General features: G+C 40.7%; 1 protein-coding gene across 2 annotated transcripts; it reads right to left on the bottom strand.

The window, feature by feature from the left end:
* Nucleotides 1–607: 607 nt before the first annotated feature.
* Nucleotides 608–21,523, bottom strand: LOC128492707 (transducin-like enhancer protein 1). 2 transcript variants are annotated; one of them, XM_053465370.1, is made up of 21 exons: nucleotides 21,401–21,523; nucleotides 20,288–20,360; nucleotides 14,406–14,533; nucleotides 11,536–11,599; nucleotides 11,063–11,107; nucleotides 10,564–10,626; nucleotides 10,305–10,409; nucleotides 9,175–9,355; nucleotides 7,555–7,571; nucleotides 6,857–6,961; nucleotides 6,733–6,777; nucleotides 6,457–6,612; nucleotides 4,390–4,528; nucleotides 4,142–4,311; nucleotides 3,897–3,967; nucleotides 2,939–3,188; nucleotides 2,130–2,377; nucleotides 1,782–1,929; nucleotides 1,436–1,586; nucleotides 1,054–1,130; nucleotides 608–864 (listed from the first exon to the last, which is right to left on the bottom strand). In XM_053465370.1, the coding sequence occupies exons 2-21, from the start codon at nucleotides 20,309–20,311 to the stop codon at nucleotides 757–759; spliced, it is 2,295 nt and encodes a 764-aa protein (XP_053321345.1). In that variant the 5' UTR covers nucleotides 20,312–20,360; nucleotides 21,401–21,523; the 3' UTR covers nucleotides 608–756. The 2 variants fall into 2 exon arrangements, with proteins under 2 accessions (XP_053321345.1, XP_053321354.1); XM_053465379.1 differs by having other exon boundaries at nucleotides 10,335–10,409.
* Nucleotides 21,524–22,071: the final 548 nt, after the last annotated feature.

The following is a 22,071-nucleotide window of genomic DNA, read 5'->3' as shown; positions in this document are numbered from 1 at the left end:
CATATTAGCATGGTATGTATACTTATGGTAAGTTTTTATGATCTAATCAATGCACTGTTTAATCTATTATCTAACAGTCACATTGTACACTCTAAGAGGTAACCGACAGATATGCTCGAGTTTAAGGAGGATGTATCACCCTGACAGCTTTTTGTGTAGGAAAACTGATTTCTTAAAACTTTGCATTTTGAAGATGTTTACTTTGAGAAAGTTATTTGAAAAATATTATGTATATTTGAGAGAGCAGTAATGAGCTATGATGTTCAGGAGCAATTTTAAATGTCCTCCATTATTTTAAAAATAGATTTAGCATTCACCCAAATATAATGGTATCTGTGCAAGAGAGTGCTTCATCCACAAGCAGGGTCCAAGTCGAGTTTTTTTTTTTTTTGTCTTTGCATCTTGTGAACCATTCCTACTACTGGATGAAGTTGATGGAAGTTTTACCCAAATATGGGAGAAAGAAAAGCCAAGTCAAATGCAAATGGCCTTCTTTATACACAGAAGAGACTTTCTTTTGCAGCTCTGAAGGTACCTTTGCTCATACAAAGAAACCCTGAAAGATAGGCTGGTGCTACTCCCTTTAATATTAAAGAAACAAGATTAGTAATTTTCAAGTTTTATTATTAAATACACGTGGCCCAATACAGATAAAATATACACCTAAAAACAAAAACTAACCCAAGGGACAGAGGGACAACCCTGCAAGGGTCCGTGCAGTGAGATGGGACCCCATGATTGGTTAGATAGGGGCCTTCAGTAGATGACCTCATAGACCGTAGCTTTCTTGTCTCCAGAGCCTGTGACAATGAATTGGTCATCAGTGGAAACGTCACAGCTCAGGACAGATGAGGACTCCTTTGACTGCAGGAAGAGGGAAGAATGCATGAAATAAGTGAAAACCAGATATATATATATTAAAACATACACTAAAAGGAAAGTGGGGTGAGGCATAGTGTGCAGATGATAAACCACAAGAAAATATGGATTTATTAGCCTTTTCCTAAAGTGAATTTCACCATTTAGCCCAAAGGCACTTAACACACTCCTCACCTGGAATATGCTTGCCCCATACGGTGTCCTCCAGGCATTCAGCAAATTGTCTTTACCAGTGCTCACAAACCATTTACCTGGAAAGACAAAAAAACAGTGTCACTGGTGTCAAGGTACTATACACCACCTTTGCTATAGCCTACACATGCATGATTTATTGTGCAGCATAAACACAATAAATTCATGAAGTAGATACTTGCATTCGCTATTTTTTTTTATATAAAGGGCAATTAATCTGGCATGCACTGTAGGGATAATTATCCTGGTCTTACAAGCAGGATACCCAAACTACCTTTGCCAAATCGACATTAATAGTAACCACTGTAAGCATGGTATACATTGCTCCGCACACAAATACACACTCAACTGCTGGTGGACTTACCACAGGAAGCAAACTGCAAGGAAAGGACGCAGCTCTCATGCAGATGTAGCTGGTACTTGTCTGGTTTGGAGACGTGAAGGACCTCGACATTACTGCTCTCCATTCCAACAGCCAGCCACTCTCCAGTGGGGCAGTACCCTAAAGAGAAGATCTACAGAAAGATGATAAATTAGTTAATAAATTACACACCCAACTCCTGTATGCGCTGCAACATTTGTAACAACTACTGCTCTAATGAGAAATTCCTCCGCCACAAATTGTTTAGTTGACATGTCATTACAAACCTGTTTTTGGAAATTCCTCCAAGTGTTTAAGAAGTTTGTTTTAGGTTGACTATTTTCAGTACCTGAGAGTTGAAATCATGTTGTTGTAGCTGTCTGCCTTCCCTCAAGTCCCAGCAGCGCACAGTGTTATCCAGTCCTCCAGTCCAGAGTTTGGTGCCATCATGAGAAATGTCTATGCAGCTGGCACCATCTGTGTGGCCCTGAAATTGCCTAGGAGAAGACAGTGTTGAATGAGAACACTCTGGATACAAGCATGTTGGGTTTACAAACCACATTCTAAAATATCGGGAAGCTCCCTTGATATTCTTCAGTAATCTCACATTAACTGATTACATACGAGTCTGGTTATGCTGAACCTGCCCTGATAATTTAAGACCATGTAGTCACGACTATTTATCTTTGTATCTCACCTGACAAGTGTCTGGTTCTGAAGGTCCCAAACCACGATATTTCCATCAGAACAGCATGAGAAACAGACCTTAGCATCAGGGCTGATTGCAAGGGCATAACATGCTGGTGCTGAGGAAGTGAGCTCTGCTTTTATCCTGGGGGTCGGGGATGCCAAGTCCCATATCGAGAGCGTGCTCGCCTCTCCTCCAACAATCAGACTGCGGCCATCCGGAAGGAGCTTACAGGAGCGGATGTAATTATCTCTGTTCTGTAGAGGGGCAGAATGTAAATGGCAGTTCCCTACTTGGCAAGACACTTTAGTGCCATTTATCCCCTTTAACCAGATGCAAACATCAGCTTTAATAGCTTTAGACGTACAAATTTGTCTTTTACAAACAATTTTACGCGCCCCCCACATAGATCCATAGCCTAAACTAGTAATGACTACACAATATTGTATATATCTACAGCACAAACTATTCAACTCATTGAAGGTTTTTATTTTCCTTTAGCGTAAAAAGAACAATGACAACAATAAGTCCTTTAGGGGAGGGACATTTACGATCAACCGACCACTGGAACATGAATAGAAAAACTTGTGCATGTTTCTCCACAACATGCTTTCTCTATTAAGAATGGCATTTAGGATACCAAGGTTCATTAAAGCTATCTATACGCTGTGCTTTTTTCCCCTCCAATGACCTCCCTTCTCAGCTCACCAACCAAGAAATCGGTGAGAATAATACAGGAGGGGAGGGGGCATTTATAGATTAATAGATGATACCCATCGCACAGATATTACGTCATGCAAATAGTAACCCCTTCTTACCAAACAGTCCAGCTGTGCCACTGGTGTTTTCGTGCCAGGCTGGCCTACATCCCACACCTTGACGCATCCTTTGCCTCCGGTATAGACGTGACGTGTGGAGTTGCTAATTGTAACTGCACAAACCACTTCTCCATGATTCAGTGTGTGGAGTTGCCTGGCATGACGAGGAATACCCGAGCCAATAAGGGCATCAGGAGGGAAGGGTACGGGTTGCATCTGTCCATCGGCGCTTACATGGAAAGAGTATGCCCTACAGGTGTAAAATGGAAACAGGCGTGATTGAGATAATACTATATGAAAGTTATTTTCAAGATCTTTTAGTGAGTTTCAGTAATGTTAGTGTATAGAATTAAAGTTTCTGCTTTAGGTCATAAGGCATTCACAACATCTATATAATTAAAAACCTTAGGATTACAGCTTACAGAAAAAGCAACAGAGGCAAGAAGCCAACTTTGCAGCATCACTTTTATAAAAGCATATATTCTGCAAGACCAGTTTTAACACAGCATAACTATAGATGTTATAACAAAATGTAAATATTCCCTTCTAAGTAAAATACTGTACTGTATAGGAAAATATACTATTTCCTGGAATGCAATATACTGACTGACTCAAACTTGAGACCCACATGCACAAAAACCTCTGCCATTTATTTCAATGGGGGGGGCTTCCAATTGAACTAGATTCATCATTCCTCGTCAAAAACAAAGTTTCCGTAAAAATGCAATGCAGATACAGTAAAACACTTTAAGGATGCCACTGACTGAAGCAGATATATTTGTAAGTAGTCTCACAGTCCAGTGACGCAATATAGTAAAAGCTAGTGCACCGTTGACATGCTGTTCCAGATTCAAAAGATAGAATCTGGTTTTGTTTTTAGCCAAGAACTAAATATTTGGTTAATTCTTAATAAACATGTGGGTGATTTCTTTTATGCTGCTCAATCCCTGTAACTCACGGTTTTCCTGATGAAGCTCCTGGCATGGCAGCTCCCAAGCCTCGCATGTGGGCATGAGGGTCATAACCAACCTATAAAGCAAGGAAAATAAATAAATAAACCGCCAGCAACAACCAAAAACCCACTTAATGGCCCTTTTTTCTTTTTTTAAAAACCCAACACACAAAACGATAGCACCCACATCAGGAGAGCACCACCAGTCGCAACCTAGGATGACAGAATCCAAAAATAGAGTGAATACTTACAAGAGATGCCCGTCCATAGGCCCCAGCAGCCGTAGCCCCATTGATCTGTGGAGACATAAGGTGAAGGCCGGCATAGGCTCCAGCTCCGTCGGCATTCACAGAAGGGTGAGTAATGCCGAAAGCTGCAGGATAGCCCGTTTGCCCACCAAGAGGAGCACGAAGCCCCAGTGCTGTGAGAAAAAACAAACGGGATCAGTTTGAAAACCAAAGCAAGCATAACCATATCTTAAGCAATAAAATCTACTTACCAAGAGGGTCAATGGCAGATTTGCCTGAGAGAGGTCGAAACTGAGAGGCATTGGTCCCACTGGGCCCTGGTGTGCTCATATCAGTCTGAGAGTTTGGTGTGCTGGGCTTCAAGCCAGGAGTACCTGCTTTTTCCGCTTGCTACAAGAGACAGAAAATTCTCACCCAGGGGTACAAATGACTCATGACCTTCAGCACCAATTCATCATAGTGGAAAATGGCACAGTAGTATTTATACAGATTCAACAGGAGAGTTTGCAGTTTTCTCTCATTAACTCTACGAAGGGCCAAACAAACTGAGCTTTTGCTCCAAGAATAGCACTGTATAAAAGCATACTTATATCTGACAGCATTCTAGGAAGTCACCTCAATGAACCATGCATTATGTAGGCTGAGGTAAGCCATTCTTATAGAGAAATTTCACAGGGAATGCCACTGTAGGTGAATCCTAGCAGTTGAAAACATGACTGGCAATGAGCAAATTATATATTTATAATCATAGTTTCTATTTGCAATTGGTATTAAACAGATAAAAATGCATACATTTCTGAACACATAATATGGCAGCATAAGATACATGAAGTACACTATATGGACAAAAGTATTGCGACACCTGACCATTACACCAACAGAGACTTTGATGACATTGCATTCTTAAAATAGACATTAATATGTAGTTGGTCCCGTCATTGCAGGTATAATAGGTTCCGCTCTTCTGGGAAGGCTTTCCACAAGATTTTGGAGAGTTTCTGTGGAAAATTTTCAGTAGAACATTTGGACGAAAATTCCTGGTTCGCAATCTTCATTCCAGTTTATCCCAAAGGTGTGTACGATGGGGTTGAGGTCACGGCTCTGTGCGGGCCAGTCAAGTTCTTGCTCAAACTCATCCAACCATGTCTTTATGGACCTTGCTTTGTGCACTGGGGTACAGTCATGCTGAAATAGAAAAGGGCCTTCCCCAAACTGTTCCTACAAAGTTGGAAGCATAGCATTGTTCAGAATGTTTTGGTATCCTGAAGCATAAAGATTTCCTTCAGTGGAATTAAGGGACCCAAAACACTGGAACAGTCCCTTTCCCATTATCCCTTCTCTACCACAACTTTACAGTTGGCAGTACAGTCAGGCAGGTAACGTTTTTCAGGCATCCTCCAAATCCATACGCATCTGGACTGCCAAAATAAGCGTGATTTGTCACTCTACAGAACAAGCTTCCACTGCTCCAGAGCCCAGTGGCAGCATGCTTTACACCACTCGATCCGGTGCTTCAAATTGTACTTGGTGATGCAAGGATTGTATGCAGCTGCTCGACCATAGAAACTCATTCTATGAATCTCCTGCCACACACTTTGTGCTGATATTAATGTCAGTGGAAGCTTGGTACTCTTCAGCTATGGAATCAGCAGAGCACTGATGACTTTTACGCACCAAGCGCTTCAGCAGTGTGGGTTTATGTGGTCTTCCGCTTTGTGGCAGAGTTGCTGCTGTTCGTAAACTCTTAGACTTTCCAATACCACCACTTACAGTTGACCGGAGATTGTCTAGCAGGGATGACATTTCACTAACTGATTATTGCAAAGGTTGCATCACAGTAGCACGCTTGAATTCACTGATCTCTTCAGAATAACCCATTTTTTCCACAAATGTTTGTAAATGGAGACTGCATGGGTAGGTGCTTGACTTTATATACCTGTGGCTATGGTTCTGAATGAAACACCTGAATTTAATAATGAAGAGGTGTGTCGCAATACTTTTTGTCCATATAGTGTATCTTATACAACAACATTTTCAAGCTCTAATATTATTTCTAACAAACAGCACAGGCGCTTTTCATAAGATGACCAAAACACCAAGCTTAAGAAGCTTCACAACAAGCAGGTTAAAACCTTGTTATAAGTCTTAAAATTGCCTTTAGGTTGTGCTCGCACTATAAGCTGCATTGATTAATTTCAGGTTTAGTGATAGAGACAGGTTGATATGCTGTGCTGAAGGTGGAAAGTTGCTACGCTGTTAGTGGGCCCCATGATCGGGCATAACCTAGATACTCTGACCTCTATAACCATGCTTCTTACCGCAGGCAGATCTTTGTTCCTTGAGGGAGACACACTGCTGGATGAGGTCATAGAATTTGGGCTAGCAGGAGGCGGCTCTTTCCTTTGTAGAGCTGATTTATCTACACCATTCTCCCGTGAGGAGTAGGAGTGGACACTATGAGGGGATGCAGGGTCCTGAGGAGAGACATATATTGCTTATTGAGGTTTACCACATCCATTTATTTCATTGTTCAGGACATCACACCTACAATTCCCAGCACCAACCACTATCCTGATATCAGTTGCAAAATTTACCTCATCCACCACCAGGTTATCCTCACTCCGGTCAGCATCGCTGCCCTGAAGAGACAAAATATCACATTAGGAAACGGGAAAAACGGCTAGCAAACTAGGAGAAGCAGCTATAAAGCCCACTTACGTAATCTGTGCCAAAATCCTTCTCTTCTGTTTTACGTTTCTTGTTACTGTTTAAATAATCAGATAACGACCTTACACGATCCCCATTTGGGAGAGTCACACAGCTCTGTGGTGCCATGCAAGATAGAGAAAAGAGTTAAATCTATTTAAGCCACACAACATGAATCAAAATCGCTACACTAGAAAAAAAGTTGCATTATTCCCAGCACATTTCATCAGAAACCTTCTGATTGCAAAGATGACCTTGCGTAGGCTTTCACTATATTTAACACTGCATGTACATCTTAACAATCGTGTGTTCTGAAGCTGCTATGTAAATCTAAAAGGTGTTGTAATTTTGTACACTAAGGCAAAGGAAGAACACAAAAATGCTGCATTATACAGTATGTTACGATGGAGAATAATTTGGATATGGTTCCATATGAGGCTGTCAAAGCTACAATAACTGAAGCCATTTCTTGCCCTACAATCTTATAGGTCACACAGTACTGTATGTTGCCTGCCTCCCAGTAGACAGAAAACTTTAGATGCCAAGCAGCAGATCAGTGCAGCTTAGGTTACATGTTTTAAAACCTCCAGCCTCTAAACTTGGAAGTATAAGCCCAGGGGTGTCCCCCAACAATAGCCCAAGGACAGAATTAGCACCCCCCCCCCCCCCCCCACACACACACACACAATATAAAGCAGGGTTGTACTTACAGGCCCTGGGTCTCTCTCTGTCTCCATGGAAACAAGATAGGAAAGAAGGAAAAGAGCTGGTTAATTTTAGTCAAGATTATTAATTTATAATCATTCCCCCACCAGAGATCTAGATTTCTATTCCCTCTTTTGAAATAGAATAATGCATCACTCAGCTACAACGCAAACCATTTAGACTTTAAAATGCTTACAATCACCCCAGAAACAAAGGTTGCACCAAATGAAAACCAGATCTTAAACAAGCTTACGTAAAAAAGGGCTCCTAGGCACATAGAATCTGCCAAAGGCAGTAAGTGTTGGTTTGTGATGTTATTTTGGTATGTAGGGTATAAAAACTGGGGCATTGCTGAAATGTAATTTCTTGAAATTGGCTCACATGGGAAATAAAAAAAAAAAAAAAGACACAAAACTAATGTAACCAAAGCGTAAGACCTTAAAAACCCCCAATATTATTTTCCACAAATGACCTTATTTACTGGACCGCTAAGAAAACATACATTCACCATCCAAAATACCATTTTTCTGCAAATGCATAAAGCACGTCTGCTCCCTCGCCTACCAATCCAATATAGTCCAGATCTAAAGACAGTGATTTACTGAGCAATATATCTATGAAAACAGATTAATTGTATGGATTTCGTATTTGCCAAAAGTTCTACCCTTTCTGATCCCTGGAACCAGCCACCTGAAATTAAGATGCAGTATTTTTTTAATGCCTTAAGCGGCAGCTTTTATGATAATGCAGCTCGGACGGTGATAACCTGAGGAGACAATGGACCTATTTTACATCCATCCCAGCAGTAGAAACATTTTATTCATCAAGGTCTGAAAGTTAGACATTGAATAAAAGCAAAAGCCTGTTTAATTCTGGTCATTGTAACATTTTAATAAAGTATTTAGTTGTGGTTTTTAGAGTTGTCCCCTAGACATATTCTAAGGGTTGGTATGTTGTGATAGAGGTATGCCACACTAGAGGTTTGTTTAAAATGGTACGACACGCGACCGGTCCTATTTTTATGTTAAATGCATAGGATCCCATTAAAATCAGTGGGAATGGCGGTAGCCAATATCATTTATGCTACCGACTCTTATTGTTTTGCTAGCATCCATTTGATGTGCTGCTGCACATGCAAGCTTACATTAGGGTTACCACATCAACCAAGGTTTCCAGGACACATAATTCTTACATATTGCCGACCAGGCCAGATAAAATTCTGCCCTGCAGAACACTATACAGCTTACATACCAGCGCTTTCTGGTCATGCAAGATGGACTCTATTTGTATAGTTACTTCAATAGAATTAGTATTGCACCAGATTTAAATATCTGATAACGAGTGTCTGAATTCTCTTCTACAAAACATGCATTAATGAATGGATTTCTGTGCTATATTAACTACACATCTTGGCTTGTTATGACACTTATAAAACATCATATAGCCTTCCGATCTTTATCATTTAGGGCATCTGACGTAAAGCAACAGAAAACCAGCTTTATGCACCTCAAGGGCCCCCTCCGTTCGCCTGCTCAGATGACCCTCGGGCTGTTTCAAACGGAAACACCTACAAAATCCACTTCACATCCAGAAACCATAAAGGACCATGGTCATTAAACACATACCTCTGTGCTCTGCATCCTCTTTAGCAGCTAGCTGACTTTGCAAACCAAGGACACCAGACAGGGCAAGTAGGCTGGAGGCACTAGTGGCAGCAGCTAGGCTGGGGGGCTGCAGGCTGGATGGATGAGGAGTCAAGGGAATGGGGGGTGCATGGTGGGAGAGATGCTGAGCCTGCAGCTGGTGCTGTTGGTGGGAGGATGAGGGTGATTGGGGAGGAAGAATGGAGAGATGGTGCAGAGGAGGGGGGAAGGTGACAACCAAGAGAAGAGACAACAGATTAATTCTACACTTAATTCAAACATTTCCATGTTTCATTTTTACTGCAGTGTTGACTGTACACCCAAAGATTGTTTCCATTGCCCATCTCGTCCTGTTTGCACAAAAAGAGATCAATTTACATCCACAACAACCTTATTTTAGTTTAGTTCTAGTTTAGTATCAGTTTCCAAATATAAATACCCCTTGGCAGAGCAGTTCTGAAATATTTCATATTTCTCAGCTGCTTCTTAGAATTTTTTCTTTTTTTATTTATATAGTGTTATAATGCAATGACTTTCCATGGCATTGTGGCATATAGCAAGTAGTGCATCACAATCTTGGCTTCCAAACACTAAAAAGATGCCCCACATCTAAGGGGGCAATTTTCAATACTGTAAACTCTACACAACCATAAATTTACTATAAATAACCATAGATAATTTCTGCATTGCCGACAATGTAACTAAAAGATTCTAACTTGATGGTAATGCACAAAAGGAAAATTTAAAATATTTGCTGTATCATTTGCTTAATACCCAAATCAACTTGTCACATGCTAAGCTTTATATGTAAAAATCTATATTAACCCTGTAGGGGCAGTATAGATAGGAAATACAAGGATTATACATACGAATAAACACATTAATCTACGTTCTTGAAAATTAAATTACAGGAGCAATCGTTGCTCATGTGTATTTTTTTTTTCTATCAACGTACACGCAGCCTTTTAACAATGCAATAAACAAATTTATTAACGACACATGTCGTGCTAATCTACAAGCAAATTTTAGCTTAAGTCAGAAGGTTAAATTCTATATAGCAAAACGTAAAGAAGAGTGAAGGCACCCTGTAAAGTTGAGGGGAGTGTACACACCACGGTCAGTTGAGGGGGGATGAAACGTACCCCGATGGCAGCATTCAGCTCTGCCATGGTCACCTGTTTGGCTCTTTCAACAGCCTGTACCACCTGCTGCTGATGCTGAAACAATGGGACGGGAGAAAAAACGGTCAGCGCAAAATAGTAGAAGAAAGAAGGAGGGGAGCACAAAAACAGACAGATTTGAGAGGGAGGAATAAGGAGGAAAGAAAGGGTAGACAGCATTTATTCAAGAAAAAGCCAAAGTAACACTCACCTCTTGAGATAAAAAGGGCACAAGTTGGGCACAGATAACATTCAGACGCTTGGCGATTTCTGTCTGAAGCGAGATGTAGGAATAAAGTTTTATTAGGCTGCAGACGTGTGATTAAAAATGGGGAAGCAAACAGTACTGTGTACCGTAAAGTCCAGAAGCTTCCCCATACCATCTGTCTTTAGCTATACAGAAATATTTCAGTATACACAGACTAAACAATTTAAGGAACTCCGCGATGTAACACTTTCTCAAAATAACCCAAGAACAATTATTGCATGGATACATTCAAAAGGTTTAATCAGATAAAACATGTTGCGCCATAAAACGCTGACGTTCATTACAGTAAACTTATTATCCATGAATACGTTTACGTATCCGTCCTGAAAGAAGCAGTATATGTAAACATTAAAAAGAATGGGGGATTCAATTAAGAGGGAGACATTGTAGGGATAACATTGTAGGGATAACATGGAAGAAAGTGAAGGTAGGAGTATTTTACCTGTTTATGCATTTCAATATTCAGCCCATAAGACATTTCATAATACTGCAAAGAATGAGGGAACAATCGATGAAATGGTAGAGAACCAAGAGCAGCATGGCCTCAACACAAGAAAAACCTCCCTTAACTTCTCAAACCTATTATGACGTCCATAATAGTCCATATTTCACTTTAGGCAAATTAAATCTTACCGCTAACCCCTGCCTCAAACCTGTACTGCTTATAGTCATGTTATCTACGCAACCATGTCCATTATAAACAATCCCATGTACCAGTTATCAGTCAAGCCCCTCTCTAACTATGAGAAATCCAAAGCCTGCATGAAATTACAGGATCTCCCATCAAATTTATATCAATTCTTTACGAATCTGCTCCCCGGAAAGAAGCATTGTTAATTTCATTCACACCAACTGTATCCATCAACCACTTATTGCCACAAAACACCCTCCAGCACCTCACACCCAGAGGCTTACCATGACATAGTGCCGCTGGATCTCAGTTTTCTCTGTAGCAAGCTTCTCACACTCCATCTTTAAACTACAAAACAGTAAGATCAATGGTTAGCCAAAACGTGTAAAAAACAAACAAAAAAAAACCCCACATTGAACACCGCACAGGTTGTGTGTATATATTAGAGGCTCATTAAACAGGTGGTGTGGGCTTTACTCCACAGTTACACACAGTTTAGCCACCCAGAAATTGAGAGATTTGATTAAAATCTCTCATTCACCACCATGCAGCAAAAGTACAATCATCCCCGAGGAACACATTAACTGAAAAAGAGCGCTGCAGCCCTATTTCAATGTTAAGTGTATTCTGCAGTCCATTTTGCAGTAACTCCAGTGCATTTCATGTTGACTTCTCCCCACCTGCTGAAAGCAGAGAGCATGCGTCAGATTTTGCGTACGCTCAGTAGAGCGGCTTCCTGGGTTCAATCGCGGCAACCAGACGGACTGAAGTCCGATTTTCTAACCTCGATAACTAAAGCGATGCATGCTCCAATTTGCATGCGGTGAAGTGCTTTTGAGTCGATGCAAAATGGACTCCAACATGCATGAAAAAATGTAATGCTAATTTGGGTGCGAGACTGCAGCCATTATTAATGACTTGAAATGGACTGCCTACATTGTGTAGGAGCACTAACTTAGAAAGGGAGTAATAACCGCCCAAACGATAAGGAGATAGCTCTGCTCACCTCATACACACAAGTCGGGACCACGGTTATAAATGGTATAATTTCTAAGTGATAGATACCGTTTCCAGAAGAAAGGGTATCATTTGTGCAATAGCAATAAAGCAAGGTTTTTGGGACCCAAGTTGTCCCACTTTCAACCTGAAAGCTTTTTTACGTTGGCCGAATAAAAGACATTTGACTAAATAAGACTCTTGGACAAATACAACTTTATCCATTTTCCTCCGTAAAGCATGCGTTATATGTAATTGTGACTTTTGTTTCTGCATTCATAAAAGGGGGATGTATAATAAATATTATATATGCGTTAAATAAATTTAAAAAAAAAAAGTGAACATAAAAGCGCTTTTTCAAAGATCTGGGCAAAGCAACGCAATCTTGTTAAAACAAACGCACACACAAAACCATTGTGTACTACGTTTACTGTATAGATGTATTTGGTCACATGATCTTAAGCTCCCGGGAGGCCTTGTGGCAAATGAAATTTATGGACTCCCTCCAATCCGATAAAAAAAATCTCTGTATACTTTCCACATCAGAGATTTGACCTAACATTATTCTAGTCAGATCAGCACTCAATCATACCTCCTAAAATATTTTGAGACAAAATACCTGTTCTCCCTTTTACCTTCTTATACCAGTTATCTAGGAGCGAAGAATATTTGCCGGGTATGAATGCATCAAAGCAAAATTTCCTTATTTTTCTAAATATTGTACTCCATTATGTAAAAGTTAAAAAGAAAAAAAAAAAAGAGATAAAATATATATATATATCTCATCCACTGCCACACTCCCTCTTTGCTCATTTAACATACACAAAACTGTCATGTATAGGTTGAAATGCGCATTGTTGTAAGAAATTAAACCACTACATCAAGCATCACATCCATACATCACAGGTACGCGAGAGAAGAATAGCAGCACTCCGGATCAGACGGAGAATGATTGGGATGCGGGAGGCACTATCGAGCACTGTTCTGATGGCCAAACCAGGCCTGCCCGCGCGACACTTGATTATTTAACCCTAAAGACTTGTGCCAAATAAAATATTTGGCAAGAATATTCAGGAATAGACTATTTAAAAACAGCATTCTTTTCAGGGGAAATCAAAACCAGCAAAGGGCAAATATTTACTTGTGGCATTGTCTAGAAGACAGAGAAACGTGTGCTACAAGGTGGCGTAATTAAAGAGGAGACGGTCTTCACATCTTTTAGCTTACCTAAATGTTCTCATTAAAAATGGCATAGCTAGTACCTTTTCAGTCAAAGTAATTAGTTGTGAGATATTTGGTTTAAGCCTTTACATCGCTGAATTTGATATTTGTAGCCTTAGGTAGCCAAGTTACAATAGTTTGCCAATTGTTAGAATAGCACATTCATAAGGTGATTTTCTAATAGATGTCCGTTGTTTAATCCGTAAATACGACAATGTAGTTTTATTTCATCCATAGAGTGTTGGATTTAGTAAATTAACGCATTGGATTCAAGGCCAACCAACACATTGCTAGAAGGGTAAACCAGTATGTAAAGACTATGTGGGGGTATTGCTCTAAATCAATAAATGTTGGTAGATATAGTCTGCCATATCTTATAAATGTCCACCAGCTTCCTAGCTTGTCATTAAGAAACAAGCCAATGGCCAATTCTTGACAACCCCAAAGATGAAAGGGCAAAGTAGGGTGAAGAATCACTTATTCCGACAGGTATTATTGATCACCAAAATAACTAGGATCAATACTTGCAGAACTCGTGCGATTTGTTATAAATACATATGGCATCAGGAGGTCTCAAGTGTCCCTAGCTATGTTTATAATAAAGAATGAAATTATGTCTCTGCTAATATCTACATTGGCCATGTCACAAAACTCAGTAAATAGCTTACATTTGTAATTTTCAGTTCACTATAAAGATTCACCACCTTAAATTATGGATTTGCTTTTGACAGTTATTACTCAACAGTAAGTCATCAGAACACGTGGCGAGAACATATACATTTAACAAATGCCGGTACGCTGAACAATAGCATCCAACTAGAACTTATCCTGCAAGCAGTGCACATTGTAATATGCCAACTAGTTTCTGCTTTCCTTTTATCAGCACCTCAAGGATGACCCTTGCTCTCAGCTTTCGTACCCAACCGTGCAGCCTTACCTGTGGTACTGACTCTGCAGAAACTGGAATTCTTCCTTAATTCGGTCCAAAGTCTCAGGATAGGTTAGTTTTAGGCTCTGGGGAGGGCCAGACGCCCCCCCTGCTGCCACAGATGCCTGGAGATGTGCCTGCGGAGGACAAAAATGGTTAATGTTTAACTGGAACATTTTACCGTATACAGAATTCTCCACGCAAGCAGTGGCATGACGCCCAGCAATGCCCGATTCAAGTATATGCCTGGTTATATACCTTACAAGAACAAGATCTTCAATTCAGAAGATATCGTGCAAACATGTACACACAAAAGCTTAAAGCAGCCACATGTAACTTTTATCAGCAGGCTGAGATAGCTTTACTCTCTAGTAACTATTTACATCCAAAATTTGGTGAAGGTAGCACTAATCTCAATACTACCATGGCAGGCACAAAATATTACACATTTTCCAGATATAGGGCACACATACATTTAAAGCAGTCTGACAGGTTACTATATTGACTGAGAGCCGTTTACAAACAGATCCCTACTTCCAGCATGTTTTTCCTCAGTACTCCTGCCCTTTAACATGGCTGATAGAGATCATTACAAAAATCATCAAAAGTAACATTAACCAGATCCACTCTTCACTACATAAGAGTAGCAAGAGACACTGTCCAGTGATGAGACATAGGGCACCCCCTTCATAAGGAATAGTAAAGTTTGGGAATTAAAACCCCTGCAGAATCCCCCCACCCATCAAATGCGGAATTATATTGTTAGTGGGGTGCTTCGGCAAAGTATATTTTTCTTAACTAAAAGCAAAACTTTTTCCCAGTGGGACCTAACGGCACTAAATCTAGTGTTCACCAGGTGTGTCATGCCTTTCCTAGTCAAAATTCGAAAAAAGGGGTATTAGCTCGAGGTGATATAAAGCTATACCAATCACAGCATCCATATTTACATGATTACGTCACGTGTCGTGATGAGGGGGCTCGCTTCCAGGAGGCTGTTGAGTGTTCCAGGAAGCGAGAACTAGCTTCTCAAACAGCAGCGCATTATGGGTGAGTACTTGGCGCGAGACAAATATATATTCCTTACAAGCATAAGACAGCCCTATTTTTATGTTGAATGTATATGGGAGTACATTTTGCTGCATGCAGATTTGTGCAGGCATTCTTCTTTAGTCAGTGGGAGTGGCAGCAATCTGAATGTTGATATTTTGCAAGCATTCATGTGATCGACTGCTTCTGCTCCAGACTTCAAAAGGAAGCTCAGCAACTATTTTCTTTCATGAAAGTGTAAATATTAATGCTTCCTGTCTTCTGCTGAGGCAGCCACAGGAGGAGTTACAAGAGACAGAAACCAACTACAATAAGTAAAGAATGCTGGCAGCAATCTGTATACAGTAAAATCCGCCCAAGTCCACGCAAGCCCAATAGGGTTCAGTGAAAGAAACGGTTTCACTGGTCAATCAAATGATAAACCTGACATGACAAGGTTGTTAGTGACAAGCCACACGGAATTTAAAAGGGGCCGTTCCCAATACCTGCCCTGGCTCGGGAAATGCTGCAGGTAGTGGTCTCCAGAAATCTGTGTGTGGCAAGCACTCCCATTTATTTCAATGGAACTGCTTTCCTGCCACCAATTGGCTGCATCAAGCAGCAAATCAGCCGCAAATATAGTCAGACCATGGAGGAGAATGGCGACGGCAGCTGTAGTACTGTAATTTCTGTAACGGGTAAATGCGTTTATTTTTTTTAATAAAATCATATTAAAAGTACTCAGTTTCCTAATATGCATTCTTCCAAACTGTCGCTTACAGGTGCACATTTAGCTAAAGCCTACCAAAGCATGTTATCTGTAGTTCTCAAGCTATATCCGTGATGACAGCCGTCAACAGCCACAGAACATAGTACATCTACTTACCCTTCTTAAAAGGACTGTCAGCATGTTCCCACCTTACAAGGGACACCTCTTTTCCAGAGAGGGACTATGGTTTTTTTTTCCCCAGGCCCTCCAAGAAGATTTTTTTTTTCCCTGTCATTAACTGGTATGACAAGCAAGGTACTGTTTTACCAGGCAAAAGCTAGCATATACTAACTTTGTTTTAAAGTCCCCCCACTTTATCCTTACAAACCAAGTTACCTCTTCAAAAGGGTTACCAGCACATTGGAAAAGCTGAAAAGTTATTTAATACCAGCATAAGCTCAAACCCTGATAGCTTTATAGACGGCTGCCCACCTTGGCATACAAAAGTGGGTCCTCTTTAGCTTATATTAGTCCATTTGAGCCATGTCATAGCACACAAATGTAAATAATTGATGCTATAAAGTATAAACACATTTTATATACATTTATTACAGTCGGTAAAAATTATTTAAAAGTTACTGCATACTCTAGCAGTTTAAAGCAGATTTGTAATTTTACACCACCCCCCACACACACACACACTAAAGGTTTAAATTATGAAAGAAAGAAAAAATTGGCCACTTTTGTGTCACATGGCAATCAAGCGGTCCTGGGAAAATTACGAACAAGGCAAACTTTCATGCAATTAAAGGATTATTTCTGGGAAGGGTTTCAGAATTCAACACTATAAGTTTCTAATGAGCCTGTTTTAAAATAAATTACACAAGCTATAGATTTAAACCAGAGAACTTACTTTACAAGAATAGGGCATCCTGCTTTGCCGTTTACTAGAACAATCAAACCAGCAGAAGAAGAAAAAGAAAGCAACTTCTCACACACATCTGCCATCATAGTTGGACAGTCTTAAAAATGAAGGCATCTCTTGTAAGCTACTTTACCTAACTGAGGTATTATACGATGACACCACTAAGACACAATTTAATCTGCTTCTAAGGATGAGGAGGCCTTATTAGCCAAAGTAGTTTGCACAGGTATAACCTGTTCAGGACCGATTATCCACAAGTAGACAGGATGCAGCGAATATGTCCAAGAGATCCTAAATTAACCAAATTAATCCTATATATACACACCTGTATCATCAATCCGAGCAACATCTTAATTGTATAGCAGCCATAACTTTTCTCTCTCTGGCTAGATTGTGATTTATGAACTGAAGGGCTGAAATTAAGAGAAAATCTAAACCAGTGCTTCAGACTTACAAGTTTACAATAATGGGGATTTCACAAAATATGGACTGAAACCATGAGAATATATAAAAGTCGTCCCTAAAAAGAACACATTAAAGTGGTGCGCAACTGCACCATGTGATGTGGAGCCTCACAAGCAAACATTTTTAGGTTTTTGCTATAAAACAAGCCAACATATGCCACACATGCGCACACACAATCTTACATGAAGTCAAACTCAGAAGTGAGCTGAATATTTTCAGCCTCACATGATATCCCAGTCTCGGTTCAGAATTTGTGGCTACTGGAAGCTGGATCCCAGATAAACACAATACGTCCAAAGATCAGCTAAGCCAGGGTTCTTTAAGCTTGGGTGGTAGCAGCAGAAACCCCTCTGAGCGCTTCCTTCACGTGGCTCTACCGAGGTTCCCCGCTAGGAAGTGATATAACATCCTGGCAATAAATAGCGAGGGAACTGCTGATGATCGATGTGAAGGAACGCCGTAACGTACATTTCAACAGAACCTACACAGCCCGTATTACATTCAAGGAGTTTGTCACGCTTGATTTTGTTCTTTGCTTTTTCTACAACGGAGACAGCGGAAAAGGGCACAAGAATAATTTAACTGTAACCGGTCTTGCACGTTCAGCTGTCCTGCAATGTTTCTTTTAAATGAACTCACCCCAATGAGACTTAGGGGCCTGCTGTAGTACTTGGTAGACTTGCTCCATGGGCCAAAAGTTACCATCACTACACCGTAAGAACATGAATATGAATTACCGGGCTAAGACATCAACTGTGTCTCATGAGTAACAGTACAAGGCTATTTGCATATGTTTTACTAGCAAAGTGGGTAGTTTACAAACAGCACAATGCAAATAGAAAACATTAGGCTGTTTCTTTAGGGGTTCGAATAGTCGCTCCACAGAACTATATGGTTTCTTACTAGAATGATGAATGCAGAGCAGTATGGGACATCACACGACAGATCTTTACCAGTGTTTTAACCCCCCCCCCAACACACTCAGCAGGGCCAAGAACTGAATTCAGAACTGCAGCATTCAGGCCCGCTCCACTCCTCTGGAACGTCACTGAAACTACAACAGCACGGCTGAAGACCTCCACACTTATTTATGGTCAATAGTCCACCACATTGATATGCAGAAGCGAGGTTACACGGCCCACAAGGGAGACATGATACGAACCACCCAACGCGTTTTGCACTGAACTCATAGGTAATAAATTAAATTTAGCATCTAGGGTCCATTCCACTAGGTTCAACAGTAAGCGAAGAAATATGTCGTACCGGTAACCGTACCGGTAACCGGCATCAGCAGCTTCACATTTCAATGCAGTAATCTGCTGCCAAACATCTAACATGTCCTAAACATCAAGAGCACACACTAAATATGTAGTTTAGGACGACATAAAAAAATAAATAATAATAAAAAAAAAAAATTAAAAAAAAAAAAACGCTTGCAGGCTGAACAATATTACATATTTGTTAAGTCCGGCTACATTGATCACAGGACCATCACATATGTACCATTTGTTCTGCTGCATCTTTTCGTATGTATCAATCCAGACCATTATAGATTGCCTTATTTGTGACATTCAGGACTTAGAGACACTCCAGTCCAATCATATGATTTGCGGCATACCCATTTCATTAAAATTAAATTTTGTTTGTGCCGATGTATTCGAAACGCTTACTTAAAATTATTGGGTTTGCCTGACAGGTTCCTAGTGATGGCAAAATCTGCACATCTAATAAATCCTCACCCCATTCTTACAAATGCTGCCTGAAGCAGCAAACAATCATCAGTTTAACGAAGGAGGACTGAGTTAAAAGAGCAATAATCATACACGTCCCAAGAAAAGATGGCACCCATATCATTCACTTAAGACGTCTATATAATACAGCTAAATAAAAAAAACCGCTGTGTGGCATTACACATTATGTTCTGAAGTGTAAAAGGATAGATTTAGAAGAGAGACTCGCTCCTAATTGCAAGATTGTTCTTTGTTTTGTTGTAGATTAGCCTTTGCACAGGTCTGGAGAAACCATCTGGTAAACCTCGCAAATGCCCAGTGGTCAACGGTACCGCACACTTACCTTTACCGCTGATTATGAGGCAGAACTGGTGCCTCTCCGAGTAGCTGCCGGCTGGATGCCATCTCCATACTCAACCACCTACCTTTGCAAGTTGGCTAGAGTAGGTGCAAGGCAATTCTGGACTGGGAATCGATTACATATATGCTTGTTTTACCAAATGACCCCAGTTTACCTCATTTAACGCAGCGCTTTTAGACTTAATATCTTTGTCGGGATAGAAACAAAAAGCTAGGTAATTTTGATAAATTTAGCAATGCAAAAACTACGACATGATAGATAACTCTCAATGTAAAATAAGGTGGAGTTGTAAGATCTTTGAAGCCTGTGGAGCACCCTTTATGTTAGAGCGCAGGAAGAGAATTTATGAGCCATCATACAGCACGAATGATTAAAGGGACACTCCAGCCATTACATGCACCTTAATGCATATAATAGCCTTTACTCTTTTTTTACTTGCCACCTCACAGCTATTTGCATTGCCGGACACGAATTTGAACAGATCTCCTGCACAGTAGCGTGTATACTCATGCCAACCAGCGGCTTGGGCAACCAGACCCCATCTGCATGAGCAGAAAGCAACTCAACTAATTTCATCCGGAGTGCTTTCCTGACACAACTGGTGGGGATGTATGGGATACTAGACTGTCCCTTTAAAACGGGACAGTCATACAGAAGTGCAGTCGTGGTACTTACTGGGGGCCTGTTCTGAGGAAACATCTTCAAGGGGAGGTAGTGGTGCTGTTGTCTGACGTTGTTTAAAAAGGACCTGTCCTGCAAAAGGAGAGAAGGGTTACACTCGGTGAAGTTACACCCCACAGGTTTTTAAACACAAGTCGGAATGCATATAAGGGACGTAACATTTTAACACAGGCAAAGAATGTAAACTGTACAAGGGGATCACTACAACGTAAACATAATATGTACCCTATTACAGCTAACGAACAGACGCCAGATAAAGAGCAAGGAAAGGTGTGTTGCTTCTTAGAAGTGTGTTTATGTATGAAGGGAAGGGAGAGCATTATGCCTGCAAGGGAGGGAGGCAGAAATGGTTGGTTGTCTGGAATTTGATGGGTTGCCAAGAGTGAATTAAAGGGGATGAGCAGAGATCCACCTGGGCAGAGGAAAGTGTAGAGTGCAGGCCAGAACACAGAGCGCTGACTAGAAAGAAGTGTTATAATAGTAAACAAGGTCAGGCTACAGCAACCTGCGAAAATCCCTGTGTCCCGTAACCCTTTAAACACTTGGCGTAACACTTTATAGACATGTTGGATTTTTTTTTATTTTTTAAACCACCACCCCCAGGCTGTATAAAACCACAAAAAAGGATCTAAACAGAAGCAAGATCTCAATGTTTTTGTTAAAAAAATAAATGAAAAAAATATGGAGACCACTATGGAGGACAGTAAAGATACATATGTAGACATATAGAACATATACTTAGACTATAACAATAAACACATCTAAAAACATATCAAAGATAATGGCTGATTGGCCACCTCATGCTGTACCCCATACCCCCTCCATCAGTATTACTCGTGTACCCCCACCACACACACTGTATCAATAGCTCCTTTATCTCCCTCCCACCCGGGTTATAGCTCCCATCCTCATCCCTGTAGAAGCCAGGCACTGTTTTCCCAATCCCACCTCTCTAAACTCTCCCCAGGCCTCTCCTGTGCCATCTCCCCTGCCTTTCTCTGCTCTCCCCTTCTCTATTTCCCAATTCCATCTGCCTCTATCCCGGGCCTGTCTCAGTCCTTGCCAGGCCACTACACACTCCGTCCCGATGCCCCCACTCTGCCACACTCACCGGGCCCCGCAGTAGGAGGAGCCTGTCTCCGGTCGGGCCCAGTCTCCCGGTGTACGGCTCAGCCCCTCCCTCCGGCTCAATCAACGGCCGCCAGCTCCACGTGGGTTCAGACTCCTGCAGGCAGCCTCAGCTCCCCTTGACGAATCAAAGCACTGCTTCCACACGTGGGTCCCTGTCTACTTCGTTCTCATTGGCCACTGATTTCAGGACTGTCAATCAAAGAGAACTTAGACCCTCTGAGCTACTTAACCCCTGAAACCCCGGGGCCTGCTTGTCGACTGCTTCTGTTAACCCTTGATTCTTTATTTTCCTCTTGCTTTGGGGGCAATAAGAAACCTTTTGAAAAATATGGAATAAAAATACACTATTAAGGGCAGCAAGTAAAAAAAAACAAAAAACTCCAGGCCAATATTGAAAAGAGGTGCGTGTACATATTCATTGGGTATATATTGGTATATCCTCAATTTAATGTTATTGTTAACTTTCACTCTCCCCTATTGTGATAGGGCACTAAATGTAAGTGTATATGTGTTGACATATATATACGTATACACATACATCTATTAATTTATTGGCAATTATATATATATATATATATATGTGTGTACATATAGTGTCCAGTATATTTTAGATTTTATTTTAAGAAAGCCATCTTACTGAGTATACT

This window comes from Spea bombifrons, chromosome 1, assembly GCF_027358695.1.
Source record: "Spea bombifrons isolate aSpeBom1 chromosome 1, aSpeBom1.2.pri, whole genome shotgun sequence".
Taxonomy (NCBI): domain Eukaryota; kingdom Metazoa; phylum Chordata; class Amphibia; order Anura; family Pelobatidae; genus Spea; species Spea bombifrons.
The sequence above is the reverse complement of the archived record's forward strand: the minus strand, read 5'-3'. Positions and strand labels throughout refer to the sequence as shown.